Below are 14967 nucleotides of genomic sequence, written 5' to 3'. Positions count from 1 at the left end.
GTTTGGAAACAAAAAACTGAAATTATTAGTAGTAAACCAGCTTTTAAAGATACTAACAAACCCATAGAGTCAGTGATTTTTTTTTATTTTGCCCAGGATATGTCCAGTTAAGAAGAAGGTTGATGGTGATGTACATTGCAAAGTATATCTGGAAAACTTAGGCTGTTTATATTAACTTGTTGACAAAAAGAATGTAATTTGATGTTCCTTTCAATGTTTTATTTCCAAAAATGTTAGCCTAATTGCCACCATTCTAAATGTACCCCAGATCCTACCTTCAGATTTCAATTGGTGCCCCTAGGCTAAATAGTAGACTTTGTTCTAGAACTGTTGTTATAAAGCAAGAACACACAAAAAAAACAGTAAAATAAATTAACCCTTGCAAAGGGTCTAGGTCTATCAGACACTTTTTATACATCCTGTCCCTTCCCCTAAAATAACAAGATATAGGCCTTTCCTTGAGCTATTAAAAAAAAGCTTTGTTAATATACTGTTGCTTTTTTTTGTCAAATTAGCTTTAATGATGTTATTAACTTTTCATTGGTAATAAATCAGCTTAAAAGGATAATGGCTATACCCAGTTAAGGAGATTGCTGATGGTATTGTAGATTGCAAAAGAAATCTGGAAGACTTTGGATCTTTGGCCTCTATCACTTTGTTTGCTAAAAGATGAATATGTCATTTGATGTGCCTTTGAGTATTGAAAGATTCATTAAATACAATAGCCAAATTTTTGATGGGAAAAAAAGTATACAAATCAGTAAAATGAGTTAACCCATGCAAAGAGTTGAGGTCTATCAAACACTTTTAATTTTTCCCAGTCCCTTCCCCTAAAATAAAAAAGTATAGGCCTTGCTTTAAGCTATTAAAAAAGCTTAGTTAATATACTGTTGTTGTATTTGTTAAATTAGCTTTATTGATGTTATGAACTAATTATTGTTAATAAATCAGCTTAAAAGGATAATGGCAAACCCATAAAATAAGTCAAATCTTGTATTTTGCCCAGGCTATACCCAGTTATGGAGAGGGCTGCTGGTATTGTACATTGCAAAATAAATCTGGAAAACGTTTGCTTTTTGGCCTCTATCAATTTGTTTGCTAAAAAATGAATATGTTATATGATGTGCCTTCAATGTTTTATTTTTTCAAATAAATTAATTGCTACCATTGCAAATTCACCCTAGCTCTTCCATACAGATTGGGTAGGATATAGTCTTTGGTTATACACTTAAATTGTTGCTATAAAGTAAGAAAAAAAATATGCAAATTGATAAAATGAGTAATTACTGGTATTAGCCTAGAGATATACCAAGCCTTGTAAGGGGTCTAAGATATATCAGCTATAAAAGCAATCAAGCTGGTGTATATACAAAAGGTGTTGAAAGATTCATGAAAGGCAATAGCCGTGTTTTGGCTGATTTACCCTCCACATATGTACTTTTTCTAGTACTTTGAAGTTGGTCTGTTCCAATTTCCTTGAAAGAGAAGAATATTCCAACCCGTGAAAATACTAAAAAGTGAATTTTTGTGTTAGCCCAGTTACCTATTGTCCAATATTTCACGATCCAGAGGCCAAGTCTACTTAATTATAGTTATAATTTAATTTAAAACCATTTTTTCGTTTTATAGAGCTGTGGTTTCAATCTTATATCTACAGAAATCTATTCAGGTTTATCAAAAGTCATAACAACCAACCTTTTCTCTATTCTACTGGGACTATCCATCTTCATTGTCATGCTTATTTCAACTTTTGTATTATTTTTTTTACTTCAGTTCGCCATTGCCAGTCTAAATGGCGAAACCTTACAGATGTTTTCATCAGGGAGCATAATCAGATTGGACAAAGTAAAAGCGGGTCAGCAGCAACCAAAAAAAAGTATGGAAGTGGTACAGCAGCATGAAATTCCTTATTGAGCAAATTAGCCATGAAGAAACAACTTCAAATTTCAATGAAGTACCCTCAGTTGTTCAGGTATGAAATAAAACTAAAAAAAAAAATGCAAAAATACTGCTTCTACAAGTAAGTTATTGCAGCGTCACTATAGACAAGCATAATGTTAGAAAACTAAGACACTTAATCTTATAAGATAGGCTGACTTATTTGTTTACCTTCCTATTTTAATGGAATGTCAAAAGTAACTATGTATGATGCAATTTCACCAAATACACTTTCAATTTATGGTTTCCAAACAATAGAAACAACTTTCAAATAGAAATTAAATTTTACTGAATAATACAAAAGCAAAATTCATTTATTTAAATTATTTTATTGTTGATATAGCAACAAAACAACAACTTGAAATTTCAATGAAGGACCCTCCATTATTCAGGTACAAAATAAAATTAAATGACGCAAAAACACTGCTACTACAAACAATACCTATATATTATGTACTTTCACAAAAGACACTTTCAGTTTTTTGTTTCCAAACAATAAAAACAACTTTCAAATTGAAATTAAAATCTTACTGAATATTACACAAAAGCTGAATTTATTTTTGATGAGACAAGTCTAAAATTGAAAACTGTAAGGGATAAACATGAAATAGACCCCACCCTCAAGATTTATATAGCTAAACAATGACAAAATGATGACTATCAAACAGATTAGGACTTATAAAAACCAAATAAATTGAAATAGTGTTAAAGCCCTTCCCCATAAAATTCATAGTAGCATATGTTAAAATGAATTGGCTAGACACGGTTTGAGCTTTCTTTTTATTGATATTCCAATCAACCTACAATTAAATTGAACTATTCAATATTTTGTTATTTGTAAATTTCACTGCTTTTTTGAACAATTGGCAAGTTGAATTTTGCCATTACCGTAGCTTCAAATAATTTTCATCTTAGCTTGCAGGCTGACCTGTTTGTATGCCTTCCTATTTTCCTTTTTTTGTAAGGTTAAAAATAACTATATGTGATGTAATTTCACCAGACACACTTTCAGTTTATATTTTCCAATATAAATGATTTTCAAATAGAAATTTAAATATTACATAAAAGCTAAATTCATATTTGACAAGACAAGTTTCATTTTGAAAAATTGTAATGTAGAGGCAGGATATGTGTCCCATCCCCAACATTTATACAGCTAAACAAAGATTAAATTAATGACCATCAAATATGTATGGACTTATGAAACCCAAATAAACTTAAATGTTAATAAAAACCCTTGCCCATCAAGTTCAAAGCAGTCTTAAGCATATGTAACACTAACTTAGCTAGACAAAGTTTTAGATTTTTTTTTAACCACAATCATCCTAGAATTCAATTGATATCTTGCAATATTTGATATTTATAAACCTCACTGTCATTTAGAATGAATGACAGTCTCTTTCTGATGATGAACTAGCATGTAATTTCATTATGCTTTTTTGTGTTTTCAATTTAATTGTGTATTTTTTTTTCAATTTGATTCTTAATATATTTCTTCTCTATTTGCATATTTGTTATGAATTAACCTATTAATATGTATTTATAAAAATCGTATACTCGTTTTGGTGTTCAGATCCTTTTTTTCAAATATAATCTCAATGTTTCAATTAAAGGTTGTTTTTGTTATTAGGAACCAGATGTTGAAATTGCTGATGTTGCAGACCCTGACATCGAAGTGTTTTTTGAAGCTGAAAGAGGAAGTTCTCATGTAACAGAACATGATTTATCAGAATTAGAGTCTGGTTCTTCAAGTGCTGTGCCAACACTAGAAATGGACCCTACCTTTAGAAGTCCAGCATCTCAAAAGGGCACAAAGAGGGCCAGAAAAGATACAGAAGACACACAGAAAACTCTTCTATCAATGATTATGAATAAAGAAGATACAGATGATGCATTTTGTGCCAGTCTTGCAGCACAAATGCGTCATTTCACGCCACAACAAAAAGTATTAGCAAGACTAAAATTGCAAGAAGTAATTTTTAAAATATAAAATAATATATTGTCTTATGATAATTATCAAGATTAACTTTTTTTTCGTTTCGAAACATTCTAACTTTTACCCTTTTTTACCTATTTTAAGGTGTCATTTTACAAATTCTAAGATTAGTTATTCTTAACGTTTCCTAACAATTATTAAACATTAATGAAAAGAAATTTTAACCATCTTTGTGTTTTTTTTCTCAGGAAAAAGTCAGGGAGCAAATATTCAGTTGGGTATAAAAAGGTCATATCTCCATAACTGTAAATTTTCAGAAGAGCAAAAAAAATCACAGCTTTTTTATTTCCCCTTTGATAACCATGAAACAAAAACAGACTGATATTCAAAATCATTTTCGTTGTTGTTTTATGGTTTTTGGACGGGAAATTACATCTATTCTGCACTTAAGTTGTGTCTTTTCATGAATGCTTAAAGACTATTTTTACTTACATTCTTGACTGGATGAAAGAAATAATCAAAGATGCAAGGGTGAAGATGCATAAAAAAATATTTATCAAGGGATCAGTGTTTTTCATGGTTAAAAACAAGTTTGGAATCACAGGAAAATGATTCTGCAAACTAAGATTAGAATATTGGAAGCTACAGTGATGACTGTGGTCAAATATGATTATGAAGCAGAGGGTGCTCTAAAAAAGGAGGAAGATTTTCTAGATGCTTTTGAGAGAAATTGCCTATGGTTGTTTAGGTTCCCAGCTGACTGACTGTATTTCAAACAGTTGGCTGTGCAAAAAGTGTGGTTCAATCCTACTTTCTTGGACTACAATGACAGAAAGGTTGAGATGGCTAGGACACGTTCTGTGAATTAAAGATGATAAACTGCCAAAAAATGTCCTTTTTTCCCAGTTTTCTAGGGCTAAATGGAGAGGGAGTTGTGCAGTTATGGGGCGAGGATGCTGTAAATAAAGATTTAATGGAAATGGTAAATTCCTGGGAGGTTATAAAGAGGGAAGGAGGTTTTGAATAGATTAGGATGGAGGAAGAGAATGTATAACTATGTTGGTATCAAGCAGCTTAAGGCTGTGGTGAGTTGCTAGTAATAGTAGTAAAACATCAAAAGGACTAAAGTTGTTTAAATACTCCTTTGGTAAGGAAGTATCATTGGTAAAAACTAGTGGAAATGTGAAATCTAATGTAGTAAAAAAAAATTATTCAAACAAATAACTATTTTGATAAAAAAACAATCCTTCAGATGAACAGAAGTACTCCTTGTACTTATTGCGAACTTGCAATGCAAGATTTGTATAATTATTGGAGCCCTGTCTCTGAAATCTTTGTCCCCAAACACTTGGGACTTCTTTTTTGCTTAGGGAAGATAACAAATCTGGATCTACTTGATTTTCTGTTATGATAAAATTATGGAGACAGCAACATGCCTTTATTATACTTTTCACTGTCTCTATATTACTGTCTATTGGTGAATGGAATATGCGCCATCTTGCTGCTAATATCCCAAATGCATTCTCAACCACCATCCTTGCTCGAGAAGGACGGTAATTAAATATTCGTTTCTCCCTATCAATCAGCTCTAAGCCACCAGGAAATGGCTTTAATATGTTGCATTTCAGTGGAAAAGCCTCATCTGCCACAAACACATAAGGGACAACTGCACCAGTTCCTAAAGCCTTTGGTTCAGGAACATCAAGGGAGGCATCAATAATGACTGCCAAAACCTGATCTACCAAATACTCCTGAGTCACCAGCACTACCTTCTGCTCCAACATCAATGAAACAAAATTTGTAATTGGCATCCACTACTGCCATTAATACAACACTGAAAATCTTTTTGTATGAATAAAATTTTGATCCACTATTATCTGGGCACTTTATTCTGATATGTTTACCATCTAAGGCTCCTAGGAAATTTGGAAAATCCCACTTTCTTTTAAAATCTCCTGCAATATTTTTAAAATCATCCTTGCTTTGTGATTTCATGTAAGTGTCTTTCAGGTTTATCCAAATTGCTTCTGTGGTCTCACATATGATTTTTGAAATAGTAGAACGTCCCACTAAATATTGAGCAGAGAGAGATCTTCTGCTTTCTCCAGTTGCAAGGTATCGAAGGGTAATGGCTAGCCTTTCTTTAGTGCTTATAGCCTCCCGCCAGGATATAAATTCCTTTTTAATGTCATTTTTGACAAGCGATTATATTTCATTAAATTGTTCAGGACTAAACCTAAAATAGTCAAAATACTATTCTGGGTCATTTTCTTCCATATGTTTCACCAGAATTTTATATGCTCCATTATTTCTTCTTTTTTGTAACATTGGCCTCACCCACCAGCGCCGAGTTTTTGGTGATTTGCTCTGAAAAAAAGTTGCAATTATTATTAGGACTAAGTCAATAAAGGGAAAAGTATTCTTCAGACAACAAATTAAGAAACTTCTTCATAAATATTTAAAGCAATTAAGATAAACTGAATATAGAGAAGATGGGAAATACCTACCTAAGTAAATAAATAAATATCAGAGCTGTGTATCTTATGATGAAATCATAGTTACTGATTTGCCCAATCCTTTGATTTGCCAAGTCCTTTATAGCTTCAAGAACTATACATAAAGGATTTTTTTTTTTTTTACATAATGATCAAACAAGGATTAAGAGTGTAGACTGAATTAAACTAGCCTAACCAAACTTCAGAAGTATTTATATTAAATCAATAGAATTTATGTTTCTTTTCAAGAAGGATCAAAATATTTATTAGAACTGAAATACAAAATTTTTCCTTAAGTACTTACATTAATTTGTCCCTTGACAACTTGAACCAAATACAGCACTGATCATCCAAAAAAAAACTACATACACAAATAAAAATTAAGGTTAGAGATAAAATCTTCAATTACTATAGTCAAATATCAGTGCTTTTGACTCTAAAATTTATTTTAAGACATGTGTTAAATATGTTTCTTATGTTGAGTCTTTGCATCACAGACCAAATACATTAATCATCAAGAAAGAACAGATTTATACCTTTAGTTGATCATGCAACATTCATAATACTAGTAAACCAATAGGGATAGTTTCAATTTTGTGTTAATTTCTCTCTAACTTAATGCATTAAAATCACAGCAATTTACTAAGTTTTAATAGCCTTTCAACTAGATTACTACACTCAGATCAGAAGAAGTCATGGGTACATTTGCAAGCAAGTCAATTATAACATTTGGAATAAGGGTTAAAAGACACACTGAGTGTTATATTTTATTTAATGACTAACAAATCAATCAACAAATTTATCCTCATTTCAGGTATAAATATAGGCTATTAATGAAAGTACCACTTCATTTTTTCAAACCTAAAGGTCATTTAAAATTCCAAAAACTACATAAAAGATTTATTTCTTAATATTTTTTTTGAAATTGTATAAAATTTAAATAGTGATCCAATTGATGATGGCTATTTCTGAATACATCAGGGAGAAGGAGAAATTCTGGCTGTAAAGGTAAGTCTAATTTATACCGACTGGGCCTAAGTTTATCTTAAAAAATTACATTAAATTACACTTGGTAGCAATAGGACAAACAGTTTCTAGATAATCTGCATATTTACCAATTATACTAATTGTTACCCTTAAAGTTTGCCCTAGCAACTTCTATTTTTGGCCAGATGCACTTCTAGGCTATTAAACTATTTTTTTATTTGATTTTATTTACAATAATGAACCAATAATTTACATAAAATTACATAGTTTACATACAATTAATAAAAATTTACATAGGCTATAATTACCCTATTACAGAAAGACGGCATGGGTGCATTTCCAAGCAAATCAATCATAATATTTGGAAGTAGGGTTAAAAGACACACTGAGTGGCATATTTTTTAAATAGCTAATAAATCAATCAACAAATTTATCCTCATTTCTGGTGTAAACACAGGCTATTAATGAAAATACTGCACTTTGTAACACAATCTTTGTTGAAATTCAGCAAAGATTCATTTCAAAATGAACTTAAAATCTGTAAAAAAAAACAATCATCTATGATTTCCTGGTGCTGTACAGTTCTGATATTTGATATCCTTATATTTTTGGCCAAATGCAGTTCTAGGCTATTAAACAATTTCTTTCCTTTGATTTTATTTAGAATATTGAATCAATTCATGATGGGAAGCAAGCGCAAGAAATTAATGAAACTTAACATAGGCTATATTTACCTGTGTTGCCACTTATACCGCATTTCGCGGCATTACGCCGCGATTCTGAGAGAAATGCCGCATAAAATTTTGATCATGCCGCACGCCGCGAAATGGCTTTTTATACCGCATTTGTTCCCGTATGTAAAATTTGTCCAACTTAAAGTTTCTTATCTTTCGCAAATGATTTTGTTGCATAAAATGAGAATTTCAAAGACGCGTCCGACTCGTTTCGTGGAAGTTAACTACGGACCTTAATTAATAACCCGTCGGCGGTCGGAAGCTTGTCCCCTGGGAGGCCAGTGTGTTAGACGGGGGGTTGAGTTATTTTTGCGGGTTTGACGAAACTTTGACGTTTGAGTTTCTCAGTTCATCTCATGACTTCATGACCTCTGTCAGCTCAGCCCAAGTGTTTTCAAGTTAGCAATAAGGACAGACATACTTGTCTTATTTCACAGGATTGTCTGATGGTATTGATGGTAAGTATTAACTATATTTAAGTAGCCTAGGTGTCGTAAGATCCGTTATTAGCTAAAATGTGGGGAGGGGGGGAGGGTGGTATTTATCGACGGGCGGGTCATTTTTCCCGACTGTTTTAGGCACAAAAAAATGAATAGTTTTGAGAAAAAACGACTGTGTTGACAAAAATTCGGCTGATTTTAAGAAAAATCTACTGTTTCCAAGTAAAAAATTGACTGTTTTCACGAAAAATAGAGGCGCTGCGCGTTGACTCGGCTACTTTTTAACGACGGGCCGACAATATTTGGGGGGGGGGGCACCTCCCGCCAAGTCGTTATGGCCCTGACTGTAATCAGGTCAGAAAGAGTTTATTGAGCCAAAAAGTACTGGCCTATCCTAGGGGGTGGGCGGCTTCTATGATCTGTTTTCTGTTTACCAAAATGCGTGTTTTAACTAGTTGCCAGCTCGGTACCTCATCATTTCAAAATTCGAATTCATCATGAGAGAGGTGTCAAAGAGACATCAACGAGAGGTGTAGTTCTTACCGAAAGTTTTGAAAGCCCGATTCTCACTAGAAAAGATCATCAAAATCAGGATGATGAAACAGCTAAGAAATATAATTTTTTTCAAAATTAGCAATTTCCTTGTTAGCACTTGTCGACTGTGTCCAGCCTTTCTAACTCTCCGACGCGGCTGGCTGGACGCATTATATCTGATAACTGAATGTGCCTCTGTGAAAGTGAAAAACAAGACCAAAGGTTATATGGGATCCCAAAGATTCAATATTTAATCCAGACATTGGGTTTTGTCTTCGCTAGATCCAGTCTTCGCCAGACTCCTTGAACATTTTTACTCTTAAAGATCTAGAAACAGATTAAGGCCAAATTGCTAATCCTCTGAGAAAACCAATTTCAAATTTGGATTCAGCATGTGTGTTTACCTCTATAAGTCATATCTATTTTGACGATACCGATCGAAACGATCCAGCCTTCTGCCAATTTTCCGGTTTCGCCGAAATTCCGGAGCTACTTGTCTGGCGAAAAATTGAAGCTCCGAAACGAATTTAGCGTATCTCCTTACTCCTATTTCCAGCATCTCCTCAACTTCAAATAAAAAATATACGTATAACAAATTATCAGGTTTCAGCCGTATTCCGGACGAAATATATGTCCGGCTAAAAAACGATTGTCATATACGATTTCAGCATGCTCTCCTACCCTGAAATCGAACATCTTATCAACTTCAAATAAAACGTTTACTTTTAACAAACTGTCCAGTTTTTGTCGGATTCCGGGCGAACAACTTGTCCGGCAAGAAGATGGTTTGCATTGCCATTTTCAGCAAGTTTTCTTACCCCATAATCGACTATCTCAGTAGCTGTTTAAAAATATTTTGTCTGTCCCTTAATTTGAATCCCCACCCCTAAGTCTAGGGCTTCAGAGCCCATCTACGAACTCAACTTGTCCCTTGACCCAAAGGATCCTCCCACCGGGTTTCATCAAAATATCTCATTCCCTTCGAGAGTTATCTTGCTTAGGCTACAGACGGACAGACGGACAACTTTTGTAATGTCATAGATATCCCTCCACTTACGTTTTGGGATCCCGACAAGCAAAACAAAAGAAGTCCAAAACGGATGATAGTTGACCAGGCATCCAAAATGAACAAGACCAAAAGTTTCTATGGAATCCCAAAATTTAATCTGTGATCCAAACAATTGGCTCTTGTAGGTATCCGTTCTTCACCGGACTCCTTAAAGTTGAACTGAAAAGCAAATTTTTGTATGTGTATTTTAAGTGAATACAATGCAATATTGGATTGTTTTAAGAGGAGTTTTTGGCATTTTTACTGTTTTCTCTAGCATGATGTTCAGAATATTTAAGGCCTTGCTCACAGCACAAAGTTCTACTATGACGTGGAAACTTTGAACCTCAATACAAACTCGGCTTTTCAGTGGCCCAATCAAATGAGCTTGGTTAACACTGCTCAGTGCGTGAACGCCTATTTGTCGTAAATCATTTTCGTCATTTAATTCGTTGCTTGAATATGTGTGTCCAAGTCAGCATGGGCCCAAGTTCTAGCAACGAAGTAACGCATTTTCATTTGGTCTTTCAGCCCTTTTCGGTAAACAAATTTTACTATCCAGATTTGGAAACAGAATTTTTCATTGAGTGGTTTTTGTTGTTGTGTGTGTTATTTTGTACTCTCTCTATTTCTTTCCTTTGATTTCTCCACTATCTTAAACCTATAGAGTGGGTCATAAATATTATTATTATACGACAATAGTTGGGGTTTTGAAGATACCATGGTAGTCGATATACGGTCTAAAGTCGTTTGTGTAGCTACCGTAGTATCCGATACCACGGTCAAAAGGCGTTTTTGCAGTTTTCGTGGTATCTGGCCTGCTACCGCGGTAACTGATATTCAGATATCACAGTCCGACCGTGGGATCTGCTCGTGGTATCTGAAAAGTCATCTCATTTTCATCAAATTTTGTCAAATTGGTGAAAAAGAAGTTCAGCACTTAGTTATGTAATTGGATACGGTATCAGTTTTTCTTTTGGGATGACTTTTGAAAAGTGCAATTTCGGCAATATAATAGTCGTTTTTGCAGTGGACCGTATATCAGATATCACGGTAACTGCAAAACGACTAACTCTAGATCCGCAGTTACCGTGGTGACAGGGGTATCAGCAAAAACGCAACATTTGTGTGTTTACGTCATATCTACTGTGATTTGACGTCATATCTGCTTTGACGAAACGTATCAAAACTTCCTGCCTTACTTCTGCCAAATTTCTGACTTCAGCCGGATTCCCGGCGAAGGATTTACCCGGAAAGAACAAAGGGTTCTCAGCAGGCTGGCGCTGGAAGAAATTAAACTAATGCAGGTTCGTTTCTTTCACCAGCAAGTCAATCCATGAAAGAAAGGACATAATAGCTAAATATTTCTCTTGTTTATAGACCAAACGTGTTACAACATAATGGTAGAAGTGATAGATATCGATCAGGAATATGAGGACGGTGATAAAGACTTAAAGACTCGGACGATAGTGAACCCATCAACAAAAATCGGGGATCACAAAGAAAAGGGCAGACCAAAGATACAAGACTGAGTGAGAAAGAGAATCTGACTTTAATGAATGGTCACGAAAAGGAAAGGTGCAGACCGGTCAAAACAGTGGATATTTAGCTCACTGTCTTTGCTGCAAAAAGGATTTCGTTTGTAAAAAAGGGAAACACGACGCAAAAAGGCACAAACAGACCAAAGCTCACGAAGAAAATAAAAAAGCGTGGATAACTTCGTCTTCTAAGACCATGGCATTGAGTCTTCATTTTCTGGTGATTCAAAAATCGAAAGAGTGGCCACTTTTGAAGCGAAGCTAGTGACATTTCTCGTTGAGCACGATCTACCCTATTCGTTATTGGAAACTTGTGAAAAGTATGCCAGGCCCAGATCTTCTAAGCCAGGCCACTCTTGGTAGAACTAAAGCAACTAATATTTCTCGACAAGCGTTGGACCCTCATTTTCATGAAAAGCTTCTTGAAAACCTGAAAACGAATCTTTTCTCCGTAGTAATTAACAAGACCACAGATTCATCTGTAGCCAAACAACTTGCTGTTTGTGTCAGCTTTTGTGATGAAGCAATGAATGTGCAGGTAGATTGGCTCGCTCTTGTCGAATGCAGCGACGGATCAGCGTCTGGTCTATTCAACCAGCTAGTGAAGGTGATGGATGATGTCAAGAAGGCGGGTGTTCCTCTACAAAACTGGGTCGGATTCTGCTCTGACACAACGAATGCTATTATGGGGATAAACCACTCAGTCAAAACACTTGTTGAAGGGAAATGTCCCTGGGTTACAGTTGTGAAATGTAGCTGCCATCTTTATGCCCTAGTTGCAAGTCTTGCTTGCAAAAAAACTGTCCAAGAGCCTCGAAGATCTATGTCGGACTGTGTGTAATCACTTCAGGCATAGTGCAAAACGCCAAGATGCATATAGGAAGGAATTTCAAGTCTTTACTCAAGCGGAACAGCAGAGATTCCTTGCTTTGGCTCCAACACGCTGGTTGTCGTTTCAAAACTGTGCACGTCGTATTCTCGAACAGTGGGATACTCTTACGTTGTACTGGGACTCGTTGGTACTTGATGATCCCTCGCATGCTAATGATCATGTAAGAATGACACTAAACAACCCATACTCGAGGGTTATGATGTTTTTTGTCGAGTACCTGCTAGGAGAGCTGAATGAGTTTAACACCATCTTCCAGTCTGAAAAACCCCTATTCACCTTATCAAAACCCAGGTGGAAAAACTTCTTCGCGACATTAACCATGAACTTTATGAAGCCTTCATATGTTAGAACAGTCAACCCTTTTGACATAAATCCGCATGACGAAGTGAACTATCTTCCCGACGAAAATGTCTATATCGGCTACAAAGAGTACGATTTCCTTGTGGGGCTTGAAACGAGAGAAGTTACCAGGCCGTTTTGTAGCGGAAAGTCTCCGAATTTGTTGCTCCGCGAGGGATTTCTTCGTCGAAGCTGTTCAACAAATTTTTGACCATTTTCCATTCTCTGAAAATATCTACGAGCTGGTACACTTGCTTACCCCAAGCTCTAGTTATGAACTGAAAATTCCCAGCCTTCGTCAGTTCTTCGACTACTTACGATTCTGTGCTTTGGAATAAAGCAAAGCTAGAGCAGGAATGGTGGTCTATACCAAGTGTAGCTCTACCTAGTACTGTCGATCTTCCTGACGTAGATGACATGGATATTGTCGTTTACTGGCACCACATTTTGCAAACGAAGTCACCAAATGGTAGTCGGATGTTCCTAAATATCGGGAAAATGGTTCAGTACCGTTTATCACTCCCTTTATCAAACTTTATTGCCGAGCTCAAGTTTGTTCAAGGAAGTGAATACTGATAAGCGAAACCAACTGAGTGCAGTGATTCATTCGGCAACACTGAAAACTAAGCGTGCTCTTAAGCACAGTTCAAAAGGAGGGGTTGACTCGGGCAAGTCAGTGCTAGAGCTAGAACCCAGACTAGTCAAGCATGTACTAAAAGTTAAGGTTAGTGCTCCTTCTCGTGACTGCAACGTTTTGAACCAAAGCATTCAGTATGCTCTGATCAATGATATTGTTTGTAACATATGTGAACAGTTTGATTCCGATTAACCTCGTCTATTTGTCTTGTATTATTTATTTGAATGTTGCTTCTTGAAGCTTTTGATATTGATTTTCATTGAACATTAATCGAAAAAGGTCAAGATACGAGAATCTAGTTACCCATCAATTATTCTATTGGATAGGCTTGAAGGCCCAAGGGAAAATCACTTTTAATTTCTTCACTATTCACTTCACATTTACACAGTTTTCTCATCGTGGACTTTCCCAGCTGTGGTCCTCTGCACTTTTACTTCTGTTGCATGCTTGACAAAAACGATGACCGACAAATGTGTGTTCACGGACTGAGCTGACCGTCCTTACCTTTGACCGCTGAAAAGAAGGACAGGCAGCACGTGTTTTCTCAAATTTATGACAGATCTTCACCACACTTCACTTGACACTGAATCAACATTCATATTAAAGCGAGATTTTTCAACCATTCTCTCTCAAAAATACAAAACACAGCTTTTCCGAGAATTTTGGGCATGCCGCGGTTTTTACCGCATTTTGGTTCAATGATGCCACGGATATGCCGCTTTTTGACGAGGCCAGCGCCGCGGAGCGGTGCCGGTCGAGTGGCAACATTGATATTTACCCTGTTACAGAAAGAAGGTATGGGTGCATTTGCAAGCAAGTCAATTAGAATATTTGGAATGAAGGTTACAAGATACACTGATTGGCATATTTTCTTAATGGCTAACAAATCAATCAACAAATTTATCCTAACTTCAGGTGGAAATATAGGTTATTAATGAAATACTGCACTTTGTAACACAATCTTTCTTCAAATTCAGCAAAGGTTGATTTCAAAGTCAACTTCAAATCAATGTAAAACAAAAAAAAATCATCCATGATTTCCCTGTGCTGTACAGTTGTGATATTTTACCTGTTCATTAAGAAGATATAAGGCTATAATTTTCTTTTTTCTAGAGCCCATAAACACCATCTTGCTTTTTGAAATTTTTGCCACTGAAAATCGGACGATAATAAATTGTGTAGTGTGACCCCGTTTTATAATTATCGCGTTAGCATGCGAATTTCGTTTGCGATTTTTAATACGATATTTCGCAGAAAAAAATCGTATATGTGGGAACCCACGGATATGCGTATATTAGACATTCAAATAATTCATGCTTGACTGTTTCTTCAATGCCACATAAGCAATATAAAAAATTTAATTTTGAGATTTTGAAGAGAAATGAATTTAAGCAACAGTGACCAGTAGTAACTAGAGACTAAAAATAAGATGGATGACGGTTTGAATCA

The 14967-nt window shown here is 35.3% G+C and overlaps 3 protein-coding genes across 3 annotated transcripts in view; 2 read left to right on the top strand and 1 right to left on the bottom strand.

The window, feature by feature from the left end:
* LOC148947231 (Y+L amino acid transporter 1-like) overlaps positions 1–1896 on the top strand; it is a 37289-nt gene extending 35393 nt beyond the window's left edge. Inside the window, exon 7 of the mRNA XM_089097332.1 lies at positions 1774–1896. The gene's annotated coding sequence lies outside the window, so the exon portion shown is untranslated. The remainder of the gene's footprint in view (positions 1–1773) is intronic.
* LOC148947230 (uncharacterized) lies at positions 1191–4361 on the top strand. Its single transcript, XM_089097331.1, has 2 exons — positions 1191–1972; positions 3569–4361. The coding sequence occupies exons 1-2, from the start codon at positions 1898–1900 to the stop codon at positions 3926–3928; spliced, it is 435 nt and encodes a 144-aa protein (XP_088953457.1). The 5' UTR covers positions 1191–1897; the 3' UTR covers positions 3929–4361.
* Positions 4362–4583: 222 nt separating this feature from the next.
* Positions 4584–14632, bottom strand: LOC148947229 (uncharacterized). Its single transcript, XM_089097330.1, has 2 exons — positions 14588–14632; positions 4584–6241 (listed from the first exon to the last, which is right to left on the bottom strand). The coding sequence occupies exon 2, from the start codon at positions 5683–5685 to the stop codon at positions 5083–5085; it is 603 nt and encodes a 200-aa protein (XP_088953456.1). The 5' UTR covers positions 5686–6241; positions 14588–14632; the 3' UTR covers positions 4584–5082.
* Positions 14633–14967: the final 335 nt, after the last annotated feature.

This window comes from Artemia sp. Qi Xiang Cuo, chromosome 11 (assembly GCF_049724085.1).
Source record: "Artemia sp. Qi Xiang Cuo chromosome 11, ASM4972408v1, whole genome shotgun sequence".
NCBI lineage: Eukaryota > Metazoa > Arthropoda > Branchiopoda > Anostraca > Artemiidae > Artemia > Artemia sp. Qi Xiang Cuo.
Note: the sequence above shows the minus strand (reverse complement) of the source record. Positions and strands in the feature narration are given on the sequence as shown.

What these genes read in the sequence shown, in the direction of transcription:
- LOC148947229 (XM_089097330.1), bottom strand. Translation starts at nt 5,685, where the DNA reads ATGCCAATTACAAATTTTGTTTCATTGATGTTGGAGCAGAAGGTAGTG.
- LOC148947230 (XM_089097331.1), top strand. Translation starts at nt 1,898, where the DNA reads ATGAAATTCCTTATTGAGCAAATTAGCCATGAAGAAACAACTTCAAAT. An exon ending in AAGTACCCTCAGTTGTTCAG is followed by an intron (nt 1,973 to 3,568) that starts GTATGAAATAAA and finishes TTTTGTTATTAG; the next exon opens with GAACCAGATGTTGAAATTGC.